Source organism: Anomaloglossus baeobatrachus, chromosome 1 (assembly GCF_048569485.1).
Source record: "Anomaloglossus baeobatrachus isolate aAnoBae1 chromosome 1, aAnoBae1.hap1, whole genome shotgun sequence".
Taxonomy (NCBI): Eukaryota; Metazoa; Chordata; class Amphibia; order Anura; family Aromobatidae; genus Anomaloglossus; species Anomaloglossus baeobatrachus.
This window is the reverse complement of record NC_134353.1, coordinates 746,358,874-746,375,757: the sequence shown is the minus strand read 5'-3', so window position 1 is coordinate 746,375,757 and position 16,884 is coordinate 746,358,874. Positions and strand designations below refer to the sequence as shown.

The window sequence follows — 16,884 nt, the reverse complement described above, 5'->3', positions numbered from 1 at the left end:
ACATGACTGCTGAGAAGTATAGAAGTTGGGCTCAGTAATCAAAGTAAAAACTGCAGGATTTCAAGATTTATACATATAGATTGTCTTCTAACTTTCCATGGCAACAAAAAGTTGTAATAAAATGCTCCACATACAGTGATCATTTGCTGATGACACATTTATAGTTCAGTAATGGTAGGAATATTTAGGATAAAATATTGTATATTATATGAGGCACAAATAATAAGAGCATTTCACAAAGGTTTGTGCAACTTGTATTCTCCAATTGACTCCGCTGGAGCAATATTACATGACCATTGTGCACTGATTACTTCACTTTCCTCATCTGCAGCTATGGCCGGTGAACATTAACAGCTGATCTATGATACATTGGTAGGAAGGAGATCTGTATGCTTCTTTTAATAATCTGGGGAGATGGTATTGATCTGATTGAGAAACCAAACGTACGTGTGTGTGTGTGTGTTTTTGTTAATTCTTTTTTGTAAGACATTTCACCATCTTGTCTTCATTGAAACTACTTATCCCAGTGACATCTGTTGTGGGATTTAACTTGTATAATGCTGAGTCAGACGCCACCTACTGTGTCATGTATTTGTTGAACTTTTAGTATTGGAAATTTATAGATTTACCGTATTTTTCACTTTATAAGAAGCATTTTTGTTAGTCTTATAAAGCGAAAGTGTGTGTGTATGTGTTATATTTATATTTTTATATATATATATAAAAATATAAATATATATTACTGCAGGGTCCAGGGGAGGTGGGGGCTGGTCAAAGAGCAGGAGGGAGCCTTTGATCTCCTGCTCCCGCTCATATAATATGCACTGCTGCTGTCCATCACCGTGGTGCTGAAACCACGGCGATGGGCTGGGGCAGTGGCGCATATTATATCTGCCTGCGCCCCCCCTTTGATGGCACATGATCCCCTCTGTGTTAGATATGGCCCCCATACTGCTGCCCATAGTAAAATAAAAAAAAACCTTTACTTACCTCCAGCGCTGATCTCCCGGTGTCTCTGCTGCCGCTGTCATCAGGCACGCAGAGATGATATCACTCTGCTGTGCCGATCACATGACCAGCACCGAGAACCAGGAAGTGGAGGAGGAGGAGCAGCAGCACGGAGGGAGACACGAGGAGGGACAGCGCTGAGAAGGTAAGGAAAGAGTGTTTTATTTTACTATGGGCAGCAGTATGGGGGCCATATCTAACACAAGGGGAGGTGTGCCATCTAAAGTGGCCATGGGCAGCACACATGGGGGCCATATCTAACACAGTGGAGGTGTGCCATCTATAGGGGCCATGGGCAGCACAGGGAAACATGTGCAATCCATAGGGAGCCATGGGCAGCACAGGGGGACATGTACCATCCATAGGGGGTCATGGGCAGCACAGGGAGACGTGTGCCATCTGTAGGAGACGTGTGCCAGCTATAGGGGATGTGTGCCAGCAATAGGAGACTTGTGCCAGGCTGCCAGCAATAGGGGACACGTGCCAGCACAGGGGGACATGTGCCATAAATAGGGGACATGTGCCAGCAATAGGGGATGTGTGTAATCAGTGGGGGACATGTGGCATCACTGGGGGACGTGTCACAGCACAAGGGGGCTATATTCAATATAAGGGGGCCATATCCAGATTAAGGCGGGCTAATTTTAGGATGGGGGGCTATGAGGGACATATACCCTATATGATTTGTTAGACGGACACTGGCATTATAAGATGGACCCCATTGAACATTAAAAAAAATAATTCTCTTTTCCTTCACCAAATTTGGGGGTGCGTCTTATAATCAGGTGCGTCTTATAAAGCGAAAAATACGGTATATGTTGCTTGGGCACAGGTTAGTCCGAAATATATCAAAAGGAGAAGCTAAGTCATAGTAAGTTAAATGTACATCACACTTGTATTTATAGTAGTAAGATAAATCTGTGTATAATGTTGAGGGATGCACACGCCTGCAACTGTAATCCTGGACATGTGCATTGGACTGGAACTTGCTCCAACTGCAGGTGAGTGTCAGCTGTATATAATATACCATCACCTGATGACAGAGAAATGTGTGTGTGTATGTATATGTATATATATATATATATATATATATATATATATATATATATATATATATATATATATATATATATATATATATATATATATATATATATATATATATAAACAGTCGCACTCTGCAATAGCACAAAAATACACTCCCTAATGACGAAGTTGGAGGTCTTTAAAATATTAGAATGGTCATTATAATACTAGCCCAGCGCCACTTAACGGCACCCTCCTTTGCTGGGTCCTACTCTACACTGCATCCTTTTGGGCTTCTGAAAAATCAAAACCAGATCAACAGGTGAACACAAGAGGCCAATGAACATGGCAGGGGTTGGAGTGCAGAGCCAGTCGGACAGGGCATCACTCCACATTAAATATAAGGAAAAAGAATGAGACCAGGGATTCCCAGCCGGTACTTGCCTGACTTCAAACTGCACCGGCAGCACCTCCCAATGTGAATTGGTGTGCATCAGTTCATGATGCTTATATGTATATGTATATGTATATGTATGTATGTATGTATGTATATATGTATATATATATATACATACATACAAGCATCATGAACTGATATATATATATATATATACATATACATATACATACAAGCATCATGAACTGATGCACACCAATTCACATTGGGAGGTGCTGCCGGTGCAGTTTGAAGTCAGGCAAGTACCGGCTGGGAATCCCTGGTCTCATTCTTTTTCCTTATATTTAATGTGGAGTGATGCCCTGTCCGACTGGCTCTGCACTCCAACCCCTGCCATGTTCATTGGCCTCTTGTGTTCACCTGTTGATCTGGTTTTGATTTTTCAGAAGCCCAAAAGGATGCAGTGTAGAGTAGGACCCAGCAAAGGAGGGTGCCGTTAAGTGGCGCTGGGCTAGTATTATAATGACCATTCTAATATTTTAAAGACCTCCAACTTCGTCATTAGGGAGTGTATTTTTGTGCTATTGCAGAGTGCGACTGTTATATATATATATATTATATTTTCTTTGTCGCTCCATTGGGAGACCCAGACAATTGGGTGTATAGCTATTGCCTCTGGAGGCCACACAAAGTATTACACTTAAAAGTGTAAGGCCCCTCCCCTTCTGGCTATACACCCCCAGTGGGATCACTGGCTCACCAGTTTTGTGCTTTGTGCGAAGGAGGCAACACATCCACGCATAGCTCCACTTTTTAGTCAGCAGCAGCTGCTGACTATGTCGGATGGAAGAAAAGAGGACACATATAGTGTCCCCAGCATGCTCCCTTCTCACCCCACTGTATGTCGGAGGTGTTTGTAAGGTTGAGGTACCCATTGCGGGTACGGCGGCAGGAGCCCACATGCTGATTCCTTCCCCATCCCTTTTTACAGGGCTCTGGGTGAAGTGGGATTTACCGGTCTCCAGGCACTGAGACCGTGCTCCATCTACAGCCCCTGGAGAAGATGCTGGATGGAGCGGAGTACATCAGGGACATGGCCCTGCTTCCTCAAGGTACTCTGTGTCCCCGTGCATTTGGCGCTCACACCGCAGCATGCTGGGTGTTGTAGTGCGCCGGGGGACATCAGCGCTGCGGCGCCTGTGCCATAGCCTCATTCAGCTTAGCTGAAGCAGGCACACTTATGGGACTCGGCCGCGCCGGCCGCTGGGACTGCGGCACGGCTGGCACTTGTAGTGCGCCGGGGACTTCAGCGCGGCCTGCGCTTTTACGGCGGCCGCGCTGATAACTACAGTCCCCGGCTTTTGCGGCCTGCTTCCGTTCGTTCCCGCCCCCAGACCTGCCAGTCAGGAGAGGGGCGGGACGCTGCCCACGTCTAGGACTCGGGCGCGCCGGCCGCTGGAACAGCGGCGCGGCTAGCACTTGTAGTGCGCCGGGGACTTCAGCGCGGCCCGCGCTTTTACGGCGGCCGCGCTGATAACTCGAGTCCCCGGCTTTTGCGGCCTGCTTTAGTTCGTTCCCGCCCCCAGACCTGCCAGTCAGGAGAGGGGCGGGACGCTGGCCACTTCTAGGGCGGTCGCGCCGGCCGCTGGGACTGCGGCGCGGCTGGCACTTGTGGTGCGCCGGGGACTTCAGCGCGGCCCGCGCTTTTACGGCGGCCGCGCTGTTAACTCGAGTCCCCGGCTTCTGGGCCTAGTCTCCCTTCGTTACCGCCCACAGCCCTGACAGTCAGGGTAGGGGCGTGACGCTGCATACAGCAGAGCTGAGAGCTGGAGTATGTTTTGCATACTCCACCCCTCTCACTGTGTGCACTGTGAATCCGGATTCCCGCACTTTCTCAGGCACGCCCACGGCTTCCTTCTCTACAAGGACACCGGCAGCCATTAGTGTCAGTTTCTGTACGATACAGAGACAAGTGTGGAAGACCCTGGCATTCTGATAGTCACACAATCGCTGTAACAGGCGTTAAGCAGCACCTGTGGTGCTAACCCCACTAGTGCAGAAGTGCACTTATAGATATGCTTGTACTATATACATTGCACTGTTTGGTCGCACGTTGTATATACCCTCCTGATTATGCGGAGGAGTTATCAGCATATTCTCTGTGTAAAACAAAGGTGCAGAACCACATGTTTTTCTATACAGCTGGTACAGCATGTACGGCTATACGGCCGGCAGGTACATAGACTCCCATTGTATGCACTAATGGCCAGGGGATGAGGACGGTGTCTGCAGTATTTACTGACAGTTTTTCTGAGACTATGGCTATGATACTAGAAGCCTAGCAGTCCGGACATGTCTCTCACAATATGGGCACTGTTGAATCATTGATCCATGGCCCCCCTCAGTGTGAATAACTAGCAGCTCCGGGAATGTCACACGCATCCCAGAGTCACGGCTCTGCACGGACGTCAGTCCCAGACAGCCTAAGTGGGCTCGCTATGAGCGGCCTCGGTTTCATCAGGGTCCTAACAGAAGGACTCGCTGTGTAATGAGGCGGAAGTAGCGGCTCAGGATTCTGATCCTGAGACCGCTCTCAATCTGGATACACCTGATTGTGACGCCATAGTAAATAATCTTATAGCGTCCATCTATAGAATGTGGGTTATTTCTCACAACTCCTCCAGTGGAGGAGTCAGCTTCACGTATTTTTCTGGACCACTCTGCCTTCAGAGAGGCAGTCCAGGAACACCACGCTTATCCAGATATGCGCTTCTCCAAACGGCTTAGGATACACGCTATCCCTGTCCCCTGACTTGGTCAAGGACTGGACCCAATGTCCCGAGCGGCATCCTCCAATCTCCAGGCTTGTAGCTAGATCCATAGTTGCAGTGGGAGATGGAACTGCAAACTCAAAGATGCCACTGACAGACAGATGGATCTCTGGTCGAAAGCCATCTATGAGGCTGTCGGCGCACCGTTGGCTCCGGCATTCTCTCCCTTGGGGCACTCCAAACTATTTCAGCTTGTCTTACACAGATTGACACGGTTACACGTACATCTGTGCCGCAGGTGGCATCCTTAACCTCTCAAATGTCTGCATTTGTTTCTTACGCGATTCAGGTTGTCCTGGACTCTGCGAACCGTGCGGCGGTAGTCTCCGCTACTCCGTGTTTTTAAGCAGAGCCTGGTCTGCTCGTTAAGTGAATGGAAGGCAGATTCTGCTTCCAAAAAAGGTTGCCTAACCAGTTGCCTTTTTTCTGCTGACCGACTGTTTGGTGAGCGTTGGATGTAACCATCAAACAGTCCAGGGGTAAGGATTCATCCTTTCCTCAGCCCGGACACAACAAACCCCAACAGAGCAAGAGGCAGTCGGGGTTTTCGGCCTTTTCGAGGCTCGGGCAGGTCCCATTTTTCCTCGTCCAAGGTGGACTCAAAAGGATCAGAGGAGCTAAGATTCTTAGCGGGCTCAGTCTCGCCCAAAAAAGCGACAGTCGGAAAACCCGCTTCCAAGGCGGCTTCCTCATGACTTGCGGCCTCGGTCGGTAGCAGGCTCTCCCGCCTTGGCGATATTTAGCTGCCATAGGTCAATGACCATTGAGTGTGAGACATTCTGTCTCACGGGTACAGGATAGAGCTCACTTCTCGTCCTCCAACTCGATTCTTCAGAATTTCTCCACCTCCCGGCCGGGCCGCTGCTCTTCTGCAAACAGGGTGCACTCTATAGGCAGAAAGAGTGATGACCCCCGTTCCTCTTCAGGAACAAGGTCACGGTTTTTACCCCAAATTCTTTGCGGTACCTATAACAACGGGCCGTTCCGTCCCGTTCTGGATCTAAAAATGCTCAGCAAGCTCGTGGACACCAGGCGGTTCCGGATGGAATCCCTCCGCCATGTCATCGCCTCAAGGTCCCAAGGATATTTCCTAGCATCATTAGGCATCAAGGATGCTTATCCACACGTGCCGATTGATCCAGAGCACTAGCGTTTCTACGCTTCGTTATAGGAGACGAACACCCTCTGTTCGTAGCTCTACCTTCCGGCTAGCGACAGTCCAACTGGTCTTCGCCAAGGTCAGGGCAGCAGTAGTCACAGTCCTGCACTCTCAGGGTCACTCTGTGGTCCCGTATTTAGACGATCTACTTGTCAAGGCACTCTCTTAGGAAACATGCCAACACTGCCCGAACGTTGCGCTGGAGACTCTCTAGAGTTTTGGGTGGATCATCAACTTTTTAAAGTCAGATCCGACCCCGACCCTATCGATAACATATCTAGGCATAGAGTTTCTTACTCTCTCAGCGATAGTGAAGCTGCCGCTAGACAAACAGCATTCACTACGGGCTGCAAGCTCTTCTTTAAGAACCAGTCGCACACATTGACACGCCTCATGCACTTCCTACGTAAGATGGTAGCAATGGAGGCAGTTCCTTTCGCGCAGTTTTACTGCGTCCACTACAATGGGACATGCTCCGCCAATGGGACGAGGAGTCGACGTCCCTCAACAGAGTCGTCGTTCTTCTCAGGCGGCCAAGGAATCTCTACGGTGGTGGCTTCTTCTCACCTCTTGGTCAAAAGGAAGGTCCTTCCTATCCCCGTCCTGGGCGATAGTTACGACAGACGCGAGTCTATCAGGGTGGGGAGCAGTTTTTCTCCACTACAGCGCTCAGGGTACGTGGACTCAGCAAGAGTCCACTCTTCAGATCAATGTTCTTGAACACAGAGCAGTGTATCTTGCCCTACAATCCTTCCAACAGCGGCTGGAAAGCAAGCATATCCGACTTCAGTCGGACAGCTCCACAGCGGTGGCATACATCAACCACCAAGGAAGAACGCGCAACCGGCAAGCCTTCCAGGAAGTCCGGCAGGTTCTGATGTGGGTGGAAGACACGGCATCCACCATATCCACAATTCACATCCCAAGTGTGGAAACTAGGAAGCTGACTTCCTAAGTCGCTGAGGTGTGGCCGAAAGAGTATGGTCTCCTCACCCGGACGGGTTTCAGGAGATCTGGCGCCGCTGACAGAGGCCGGACGTCGATCTAATGGCGTCACGGCACAACAACAATGTGCCAGCTTCATGGCACGGTTTCACAATCATCGAGCTCTGGCGGCAAACGCCTTAGTTCAGCATTGGTCGCAGTTCCAGCTACCTTAGGTGCCACCTCTGGCATTGTTGCCCAGAGTACTGCGCTAGATCAAGACCGACTGCGGCCGCGCCATCCTCGTCGCTACAAATTGGCCGAGGATGTTGTGGTACTCGGTTCTGTGGTGCCTCACGGTAGGCTAACCGGGGGCACTACCAGACCAATCAGACTGGCTGTCTCAAGGGCCATTCTTCCATTTGGATTCTACGGCCCTCAACCGGATGGTGTGGCATTGAGTCCTGGAACCTAGTGTCGTCAGGATTACCTCAGGACGTGGTTGCCACCATGAGACAGGCTAGCATACCAACGTCCGCCAAGATTGACCACAGGACGTGGAAGATGTTCTTATCTCGGTGCTCGGCGCAGGGTGTTTCTCCCTGGCCGGTTGCATCGTCTATGTTTCCTTCCTTCCTGCAATCTAGGTAGGAAAATGGGTTGTCGCTCAGTTCCCTTTAGGGACAAGTCTCAGCGCTATCTGTATTCTTTCAGAAACGACGACTTCCTCAGGTACGCACGTTCCTACGGGGAGTTTGTCTTCTCAGCACTCCGTACAAGCGGCCGTTAGAGCCCTGAGATCTGAACAAGGTTCTAATTGCTCTCCAGATGCCGCCTTTCGAGCCTTTGAAGGATGTCTCCCTTCCCGTTTTCACGGGAAGTGGCCTTCTAGTAACGGTCTCGTCTCTTAGGAGAGTTTCCGAGCTAGCAACGCTCTCATACAAACTCCCTTCCTGGTCCTTCACCAGGACAGAGTAGTTCTGCGTCCGGTTCCGGAATTTCTCCCTAAGGTGGTATCCCATTTTCATATCAATCAGGATATCACCTCACCTTCTTTGTGTCCTCGTCCAGTCCATCAATTTCAGAAAGATTTGCATCTGTTGGTTCTGGTGAGAGCACTCAGGTTCTACTTCCCGCATGGCGCTCCTGCGCCACCCGGATGCACTCTTTGTCGCTGGTCGGCGTAAACAGTCGCAAGCTTCCAGATCCACCCTTGCTCGGGGGCTCGAGGAACCAATTCTTGAAACCTACAGTTCTACTGGGCTTCTGGTTCTCTCAAGGCCGAAGGCCCATTCTACCAGAGCCGTGGGTGCATCCTGGGCATTACGGCACCAGGCTACGGCTCAGCAGGTGTGTCAGGCACCCACCTGGTCGAGTCTACTTACTTTTACCAAGCATTATCAGATGCATACCTACGCTTCGGCAGACGCCAGCCTAGGTAGATAAGTCATTCAGGCGGCGGTTGGCCACCTGTAGGAGAGGGCCGTTTGACGGCCCTATCATGAGGTATTCTTTTACCCACCCAGGGATTGCTTTTGGACATCCCAATTGTCTGGGTCTCCCAATGGAGCGACAAAGAAGAAGGGAATTTTGTTTACTTACCGTAAATTCCTTTTCTTCTAGCTCCAATTGGGAGACCCAGCACCCGCCCTGTTTTCTCGGGGTTTTTCTGTTTTTTCGGGTACACATGTTGTTCATGTGGTATGGTTCAGTTCTCCGATGTTTCCTCGGATTGAATTGGTCTTTAAACCAGTTATTGGCTTTCCTCCTTCTTGCTTTGGCACTAAAACTGGTGAGCCAGTGATCCCACTGGGGGTGTATAGCCAGAAGGGGAGGGGCCTTACACTTTTAAGTGTAATACTTTGTGTGGCCTCCAGAGGCAATAGCTATACACCCAATTGTCTGGGTCTCCCAATTGGAGCTAGAAGAAAAGGAATTTACGGTAAGTAAACAAAATTCCCTTCTTTTCACACACACTGTCAGGAGGAGGTTCATAGCAGCTGAAACCTTTGTTTGCCTGACGGCTAGTGCCTCCGACCCCCTCATGTATGTGCACCCTCTGTTCTGCCATATCTGCATGTGGATGAAGGGGAATAAGCTGCTGCCAGACACTCTGGTGGTGACTTATTTCCCATGAGAATAAACGGAACATGTATGTTGATCTCCAATATTCTTGACCCGTCTTCTGCCTGACATCTGCTATAGAGTGAAAGTTTGGGCACCCACTATAAATATTCAGTGATTCGCTCTTTCTTCAAAATTTATAGGGTGTTGGGTACTGCCAACTTATAGGACGTGTAGCCAAGTTTCCCATGTTAACATTTCATCAGGCGTCTAGTTTAACTGCAAAGTGGAATAAAACATGCATATTTTTTTAATATGTTTATTGCCTCTCCATTCTGAAGATATCAATCAAAGTACTTGGCACCTAATCAGTTACGTTTTCACTGAGTTATGTACTTTTTTTTTTCTCCCTGTATGATGATGACCAATCCTAAGCAGGCAGCAAATCACTGAAAGGAAATAAGTGTGTGAGATGTAAGGATCTAGCTATGATCTAGTCTAATCTGCTGCATAAGTCAGTGTAGGGGGAGGGGGAGTGCAGCTGAGTTTAGCTGTGTCACATTACAAACCCTTCTATTGGCCATCCTGATTACTGTGTGTATCAGTAAGTATCTGCTGTGCTCAAGAAATTACTCAGGAGTATCCTGCCTGTTCTGGACTGCTCCTGTGTGATATGTAATGACTGCTCTGACCTCACTGCAGAGCGAGTACAAGTTGAGTACAAGAGACTAATGTGATTACTGAAGCGTTGACACATCTCAGGTCAGGCAGTGTGGGGGATGGGCAGAACTGACAGAAGTCCAGTGATTTTAAAACTAAAGCAATGCACGATCAGGCCCATCTCTTGATACGAATTATTTAAATTCAGAAGGTATTTTAAAAATAAAAATAAAAAAATATTTGCTTGTATCAGCATTTTCCAGGACTTGTAATGTTTTGATAGTCTGGATGATGATACTGTGTGAAGGCTTGTGTGTTTTGTGGATTTTTTTTGACATTTTTATTAACTTTTTCTTAAGTAGATATGTTTTCATCACTTCCCTTTTTTATATTTATTGTTTTTTGTTTGTCAGAAAAAAAATACAATTCAGGCATTTTTTTCTTTCTTCATGGTGTTTACATTTTGGGTTAATAAATTTTTATATTTTGATAGATCTGACTTTAACAAATTGTGATGTGTGTTTTTCTTTTTATTAGGGGAAAGAGTGGTGCTTTATATTTTTAGTTTGTTTTTTTTTTTTGTTTTTTTTTTTTTTTTCCAGATGTTTAAAAAAACCTTTATTTTTACTCTACACTATTTTGTAGTCCGTTTGTGTGACTTGAACCTTGAACCTGCGATTGTCTGGTCGTTTATACTACATACTGCATTATTGTAGTATTGCAGTATATAGTAAATATCAGTCTCCAAAGAAGCCCTGAACTTCAACAATGAACTATAATGGCAGGCATTGTGTCTTCAGCAGACCCCCAACTGCTTTAGCAACCCATCGGCTCCCTGAGATCTTGTCGCTGGAGGCCGATTGGCACGTGAAAGTGTGCATCCTATGAGCTGGGAAATGGCCATCATCTGCCGGGAAAAATAAGGGCTCGCTCTTGACACATGTGTGGTACCAGTATGTCAGAAGCAGTTGAGAATTTTTTTTTTTTTTTTAAATATACATGATTAATTATGACAAAAAATGCATTTATTTCAAATAAAATTTTCTTAGAGTCGCTACATAAAAACAAAATAACAGTTTTTTTTCCAGACTATGCTTGGTTGTATCCATGAATCTGTTATCTCACACATTGAAAATCCAACTAGTCTTTGTAATAGTAAGTGGAGGCCATGTATGAAAAAGCGGAGACTGCTGGTCCTGTGATACATACCGGCTGATAACTGTTCTATTATTACCACATTTTCTAGCTTGCTTGATGGCAGATTTTTTACCTAAAAAAGGGAATTTGCTTCACAGATACATCTGCATCTCTTTAGGATATAAGGAGCACAATTTGTAGTACGTGCAGAGCAACTGCATGCAGCTCAGTGGCACCAACTAATACAATACCTTCACTTAACATGTAAATTTGGGCGGCACGGTGGCTCAGTGGTTAGCACTGCAGTCTTGCAGCGCTGGGGTCCTGGGTTCGAATCCCACCAAGGACAACATCTGCAAGGAGTTTGTATGTTCTCCCCATGTTTGTGTGGGTTTCCTCCCACACTCCAAAGACATACAGATAGGGAATTTAAATTGTGAGCCCCAATGGGGACAGCATTCCTGATGTCTGTAAAGCGCTGCGGAATATGTTAGCGCTATATAAAAATAAAGATTTTACTAAATATTGAGCATCATTAGGACCCCCTCCCAAATTGTGTGCATAGGTAATATGTGCTAGTATCACATTCCCATTGTCCATTACCGTATATGTGACTCTTTAGGCTATGCTGGCCTGGTCAGACAATGTCTCATGGTTGAGGATCTACAGGTTTTATTTACATGCAAGTCTTTTAAACATTTTTTTTGTCTGTTTTTAGGGATTGCAGGTTGGAGATGAAATAATTGCATTTGGTTCAGTAAATACAAACAACTTCCAGACCCTACAGAATATTGCAACTGTAGTACAGCACAGTGAGGGGGTAAGTGTCCCTGTATCTTTCTCAATAGATAGAGGTTTATAGTGAACGATTTGTGGTGATTAAACTGCCAATCTGATATATGAAGGGAATTTTGTTTACTTACCGTAAATTCCTTTTCTTCTAGCTCCTATTGGGAGACCCAGACAATTGGGTGTATAGCTACTGCCTCCGGAGGCCACACAAAGTATTACACTTTAAAAAGTGTAACCCCTCCCCTCTGCCTATACACCCTCCCGTGCATCATGGGCCCATCAGTTTTGGTGCCAAAGCAGGAAGGAGGAAACTTATAAGTTGGTCTAAGGTAAATTCAATCCGAAGGATGTTCGGAGAACTGAAACCATGAACCAAAAGAACAATTCAACATGAACAACATGTGTACACAAAAGAACAAACAGCCCGAAGGGAACAGGGGCGGGTGCTGGGTCTCCCAATAGGAGCTAGAAGAAAAGGAATTTACGGTAAGTAAACAAAATTCCCTTCTTCTTTGTCGCTCCATTGGGAGACCCAGACAATTGGGACGTCCAAAAGCAGTCCCTGGGTGGGTAAAAGAATACCTCGATAAAAAGAGCCGAAACAACGGCCCCCTCTTACAGGTGGGCAACCGCCGCCTGAAGGACTCGCCTACCTAGGCTGGCATCTGCCGAAGCATAGGTATGCACCTGATAGTGTTTCGTGAAAGTGTGCAGACTCGACCAGGTAGCCGCCTGACACACCTGCTGAGCCGTAGCCTGGTGCCGCAATGCCCAGGACGCACCCACGGCTCTGGTAGAATGGGCTTTCAGCCCTGAAGGAATCGGAAGCCCAGAAGAACGGTAGGCTTCAAAAATCGGTTCCTTGATCCACCGAGCCAAGGTTGACTTGGAAGCCTGCGACCCCTTACGCTGGCCAGCGACAAGGACAAAGAGCGCATCAGAGCGGCGCAGTGGCGCCGTGCGAGACACGTAGATCCGGAGTGCTCTCACTAGATCTAACAAATGCAAATCCTTTTCACATTGGTGAATTGGATGAGGGCAAAATGAAGGTAAGGAGATATCCTGATTGAGATGAAAAGTGGACACCACCTTAGGGAGAAAGTCCGGGATCGGACGCAGAACCACCTTATCCTGGTGAAAAACCAGGAAAGGGCCTTTGCAAGACAGCGCTGCAAGCTCTGACACTCTACGGAGTGAAGTAACCGCCACTAGAAATGCCACCTTCTGCGAAAGACGTGATAGAGAGACATCCCGCAGCGGCTCAAAAGGTGTTTTTTGAAGAGCCCGTAGAACCATGTTGAGATCCCAGGGTTCCAGCGGGCGCTTGTAAGGTGGGACTATGTGGCAAACTCCCTGCAGGAACGTGCGGACCTGCGGAAGCCTGGCTAGACGCTTTTGAAAAAACACGGAAAGCGCCGAGACTTGACCTTTGAGAGAGCCGAGAGACAAACCCTTGTCCAATCCCGATTGAAGGAAGGAAAGAAACCTGGGTAAGGCAAACGGCCAGGGGATAAACCCCCTCTCAGAGCACCAGGCTAAGAAGATCCTCCAAGCCCTGTGATAGATCTTGGCGGAGGTTGGTTTCCTGGCCTGTCTCATAGTGGCAATGACATCTTGAGGCAACCCTGAGGACGCTAAGAGCCAGGACTCAATGGCCACACAGTCAGGTTGAGGGCCGCAGAATTCAGATGGAAAAATGGCCCTTGAGATAGCAAGTCTGGTCGGTCTGGGAGCGCCCACGGTTGCCCCACCGTGAGATGCCACAGATCCGGGTACCACGACCGCCTCGGCCAATCTGGAGCGACGAGGATGGCGCGGCGGCAGTCGGACCTGATCTTGCGCAACACTCTGGGCAGCATTGCCAGAGGAGGGAATACATAAGGCAGTTGAAACTGCGACCAATCCTGAACTAAAGCGTCCGCCGCCAGAGCTCTGTGGTCCTGAGACCGTGCCATGAATGCCGGGACCTTGTTGTTGTGCCGAGACGCCATGAGATCGACGTCCGGCGTTCCCCAGCGGCAACAGATCTCTTGAAACACGTCCTGGTGGAGAGACCATTCCCCTGCGTCCATGCCCTGGCGACTGTGGAAGTCTGCTTCCCAGTTTTCTACGCCCGGAATGTGAACCGCGGAGATGGTGGAGGCTGTGGCCTCCGCCCACAGCAGAATCCGCCGGACTTCTTGGAAGGCTTGACGACTGCGAGTGCCGCCCTGGTGGTTGATGTACGCAACCGCCGTGGCGTTGTCCGACTGTATGCGGATCTGCCTGCCCTCGAGCCACCGATGGAACGCCTTGAGGGCTAGATACACTGCCCTTATCTCCAGAACATTGATCTGAATGGAGGACTCTGTCGGAGTCCAGGTTCCCTGAGCCTTGTGGTGGAGAAAAAACGCTCCCCATCCTGACAGGCTCACGTCCGTCGTGACCACAGCCCAGGATGGGGGCAGAAAGGATTTTCCTTTCGACAGAGAAGTGGGGAGAAGCCACCACTGAAGCGAGGTCTTGGCTTCCAGAGACAGAGAGACGTTCCTGTCTAAGGACGTCGGCCTCTTGTCCCATTTGCGGAGAATGTCCCATTGGAGAGGACGCAGATGAAATTGCGCAAATGGAACTGCCTCCATTGCTGCCACCATCTTCCCCAGGAAGTGCATGAGGCGCCTCAAGGGGTGCGACTGGGCCCGAAGAAGGGATTGCACCCCTGTCTGCAGCGACCGCTGTTTGTCCAGCGGCAGCTTGACCATCGCTGAGAGAGTATGAAACTCCATCCCGAGGTACGTCAGTGACTGGGTCGGAGACAATTTTGACTTTGGAAAATTGATGATCCACCCGAACCTCTGGAGAGTCTCCAGAGCAACGGTCAGACTGTGTTGACAAGCCACCCGTGAGGGTGCCTTGACTAGGAGATCGTCTAGGTAAGGGATCACCGAGTGGCCCTGAGAGTGTAGGATCGCTACGACAGATGCCATGACCTTGGTGAAGACCCGTGGGGCTGTCGCCAGGCCGAAAGGCAGTGCCACAAACTGAAGGTGTTCGTCCCCGATGGCGAAACGCAGGAAGCGTTGATGCTCTTGAGCGATCGGCACATGGAGATAGGCATCTTTGATGTCGATTGATGCTAGGAAGTCTCCTTGGGACATCGAAGCGATGACAGATCGGAGGGATTCCATGCGAAACCGCCTGGCTGTCACATGTCTGTTGAGCAATTTGAGGTCCAAAACGGGACGGAATGAGCCGTCCTTTTTTGGCACCACGAACAGATTGGAGTAAAAACCGCGACCGCGTTCCTGAAGGGGAACGGGGATCACCACTCCTTCTGTTTTCAGAGTGTCCACCGCCTGAAAAAGTGCAACGGTCCGCTCGGGGGGCGGAGATGTTCTGAAAAAACGAGTCGGAGGACGAGAGCTGAACTCTATCCTGTAACCGTGAGACAGAATGTCTCTCACCCATCGGTCTTGGACATGTGGCCACCAGGCGTCGCAAAAGCGGGAGAGCCTGCCACCGACCGAGGATGCGGTTTGGGGCGGCCGAAAGTCATGAGGAGGCCGCCTTGGAGACGGTGCCTCCGGTGGTCTTTGGAGGACGTGACTTAGACCGCCATGCAGAAGAGTTCCTCTGGCTCTTCTGTGGCCTGTTGGACGAGGAGGGTTGGGATCTGGCTGAGGGCCGAAAGGACCGAAACCTCGCTTGAACTTTCCGTTGCTGAGGTCTGTTTGGTTTGGGTTGGGGTAAGGACGAGTCCTTTCCCTTGGATTGCTTAATAATTTCATCCAATCGCTCGCCAAACAGTCGGTCGCCAGAAAAAGGCAAACCGGTCAAGAACTTTTTGGAAGCAGAGTCTGCCTTCCATTCGCGTAGCCACATGGCTCTGCGGACTGCCACAGAATTGGCGGATGCTACCCCTGTACGGCTAGCCGAGTCCAGGACAGCATTCATGGCGTAGGATGCAAATACTGACGCCTGAGAAGTCAAAGATGTTACTTGTGGCGCAGCGGTACGGGTGACCGCATTAATCTCAGACAGACAAGCTGAGAGAGCCTGGAGTGCCCACACAGCTGCAAAGGCTGGGGCAAAAGACGCGCCTATGGCTTCATAGATGGATTTCAGTAGGAGCTCTATCTGCCTGTCCGTGGCATCCTTGAGCGATGCACCGTCAGCCACTGCTACTACGGATCTAGCCGCCAGTCTAGAGACTGGAGGATCCACCTTGGGACACTGAGCCCAACCCTTAACCACGTCAGCGGGGAAGGGGTAACGTGTGTCATTAAGGCGTTTAGTAAATCGCTTGTCCGGGAAAGCCCTGTGCTTCTGGACAGCATCTCTAAAGTTAGAGTGATCGAAGAAAGCACTCCGGGTACGTTTAGGAAACCTAAACTGGTGTTTCTCCTGTTGTGAAGCCGAATCCTCTGTAGGCGGAGTTGGGGGAGACAGATCTAGCACCTGGTTGATGGACGCTATAAGGTCATTTACTATGGCGTCCCCTTCAGGTGTATCCAGATTGAGAGCAACGTCAGGGTCAGAGTCCTGAGCTGCGACCTCCGCCTCCTCCGCTAGAGAATCCTCAAGCTGAGACCCCGAACTGCGTGATGAAGTCGGGGAAGATTCTAAGCGAGCCCGCTTAGCTGGTCTGGGACTGCGGTCCGTGCCGGAGTCCTGCACGTAATAACTAGAGGCCACACCAGGAACACGCTTAGTCGCAGACCGAGAGGTGCCTGGGGGTGATCCCGCAGTGCCCGGGGCCTGTGTAAGGGCCGGTCTGGACTGCAAAACCTCTAGAAACTTAGCAGACCATTTATCCATAGACTGAGTCATGGAATGAGAAAGCGACTCAGAGTTTGTCGGCTAAAACAGCAAACTCTGTCCCTGCCATCTGGACAGGGGGGGCCGGC

At 49.3% G+C, this 16,884-nt stretch overlaps 1 protein-coding gene across 2 annotated transcripts in view; it reads left to right on the top strand.

Moving 5' to 3' along the window:
- The window catches only part of PSMD9 (proteasome 26S subunit, non-ATPase 9), a 55,994-nt gene that overhangs the window by 13,545 nt on the left and 25,565 nt on the right, over positions 1-16,884 (top strand). For both annotated transcript variants that reach the window (XM_075341827.1, XM_075341828.1), the window contains exon 4: positions 11,925-12,026. In XM_075341827.1, the coding sequence (XP_075197942.1) occupies positions 11,925-12,026 (102 nt within the window). The remainder of the gene's footprint in view (positions 1-11,924; positions 12,027-16,884) is intronic.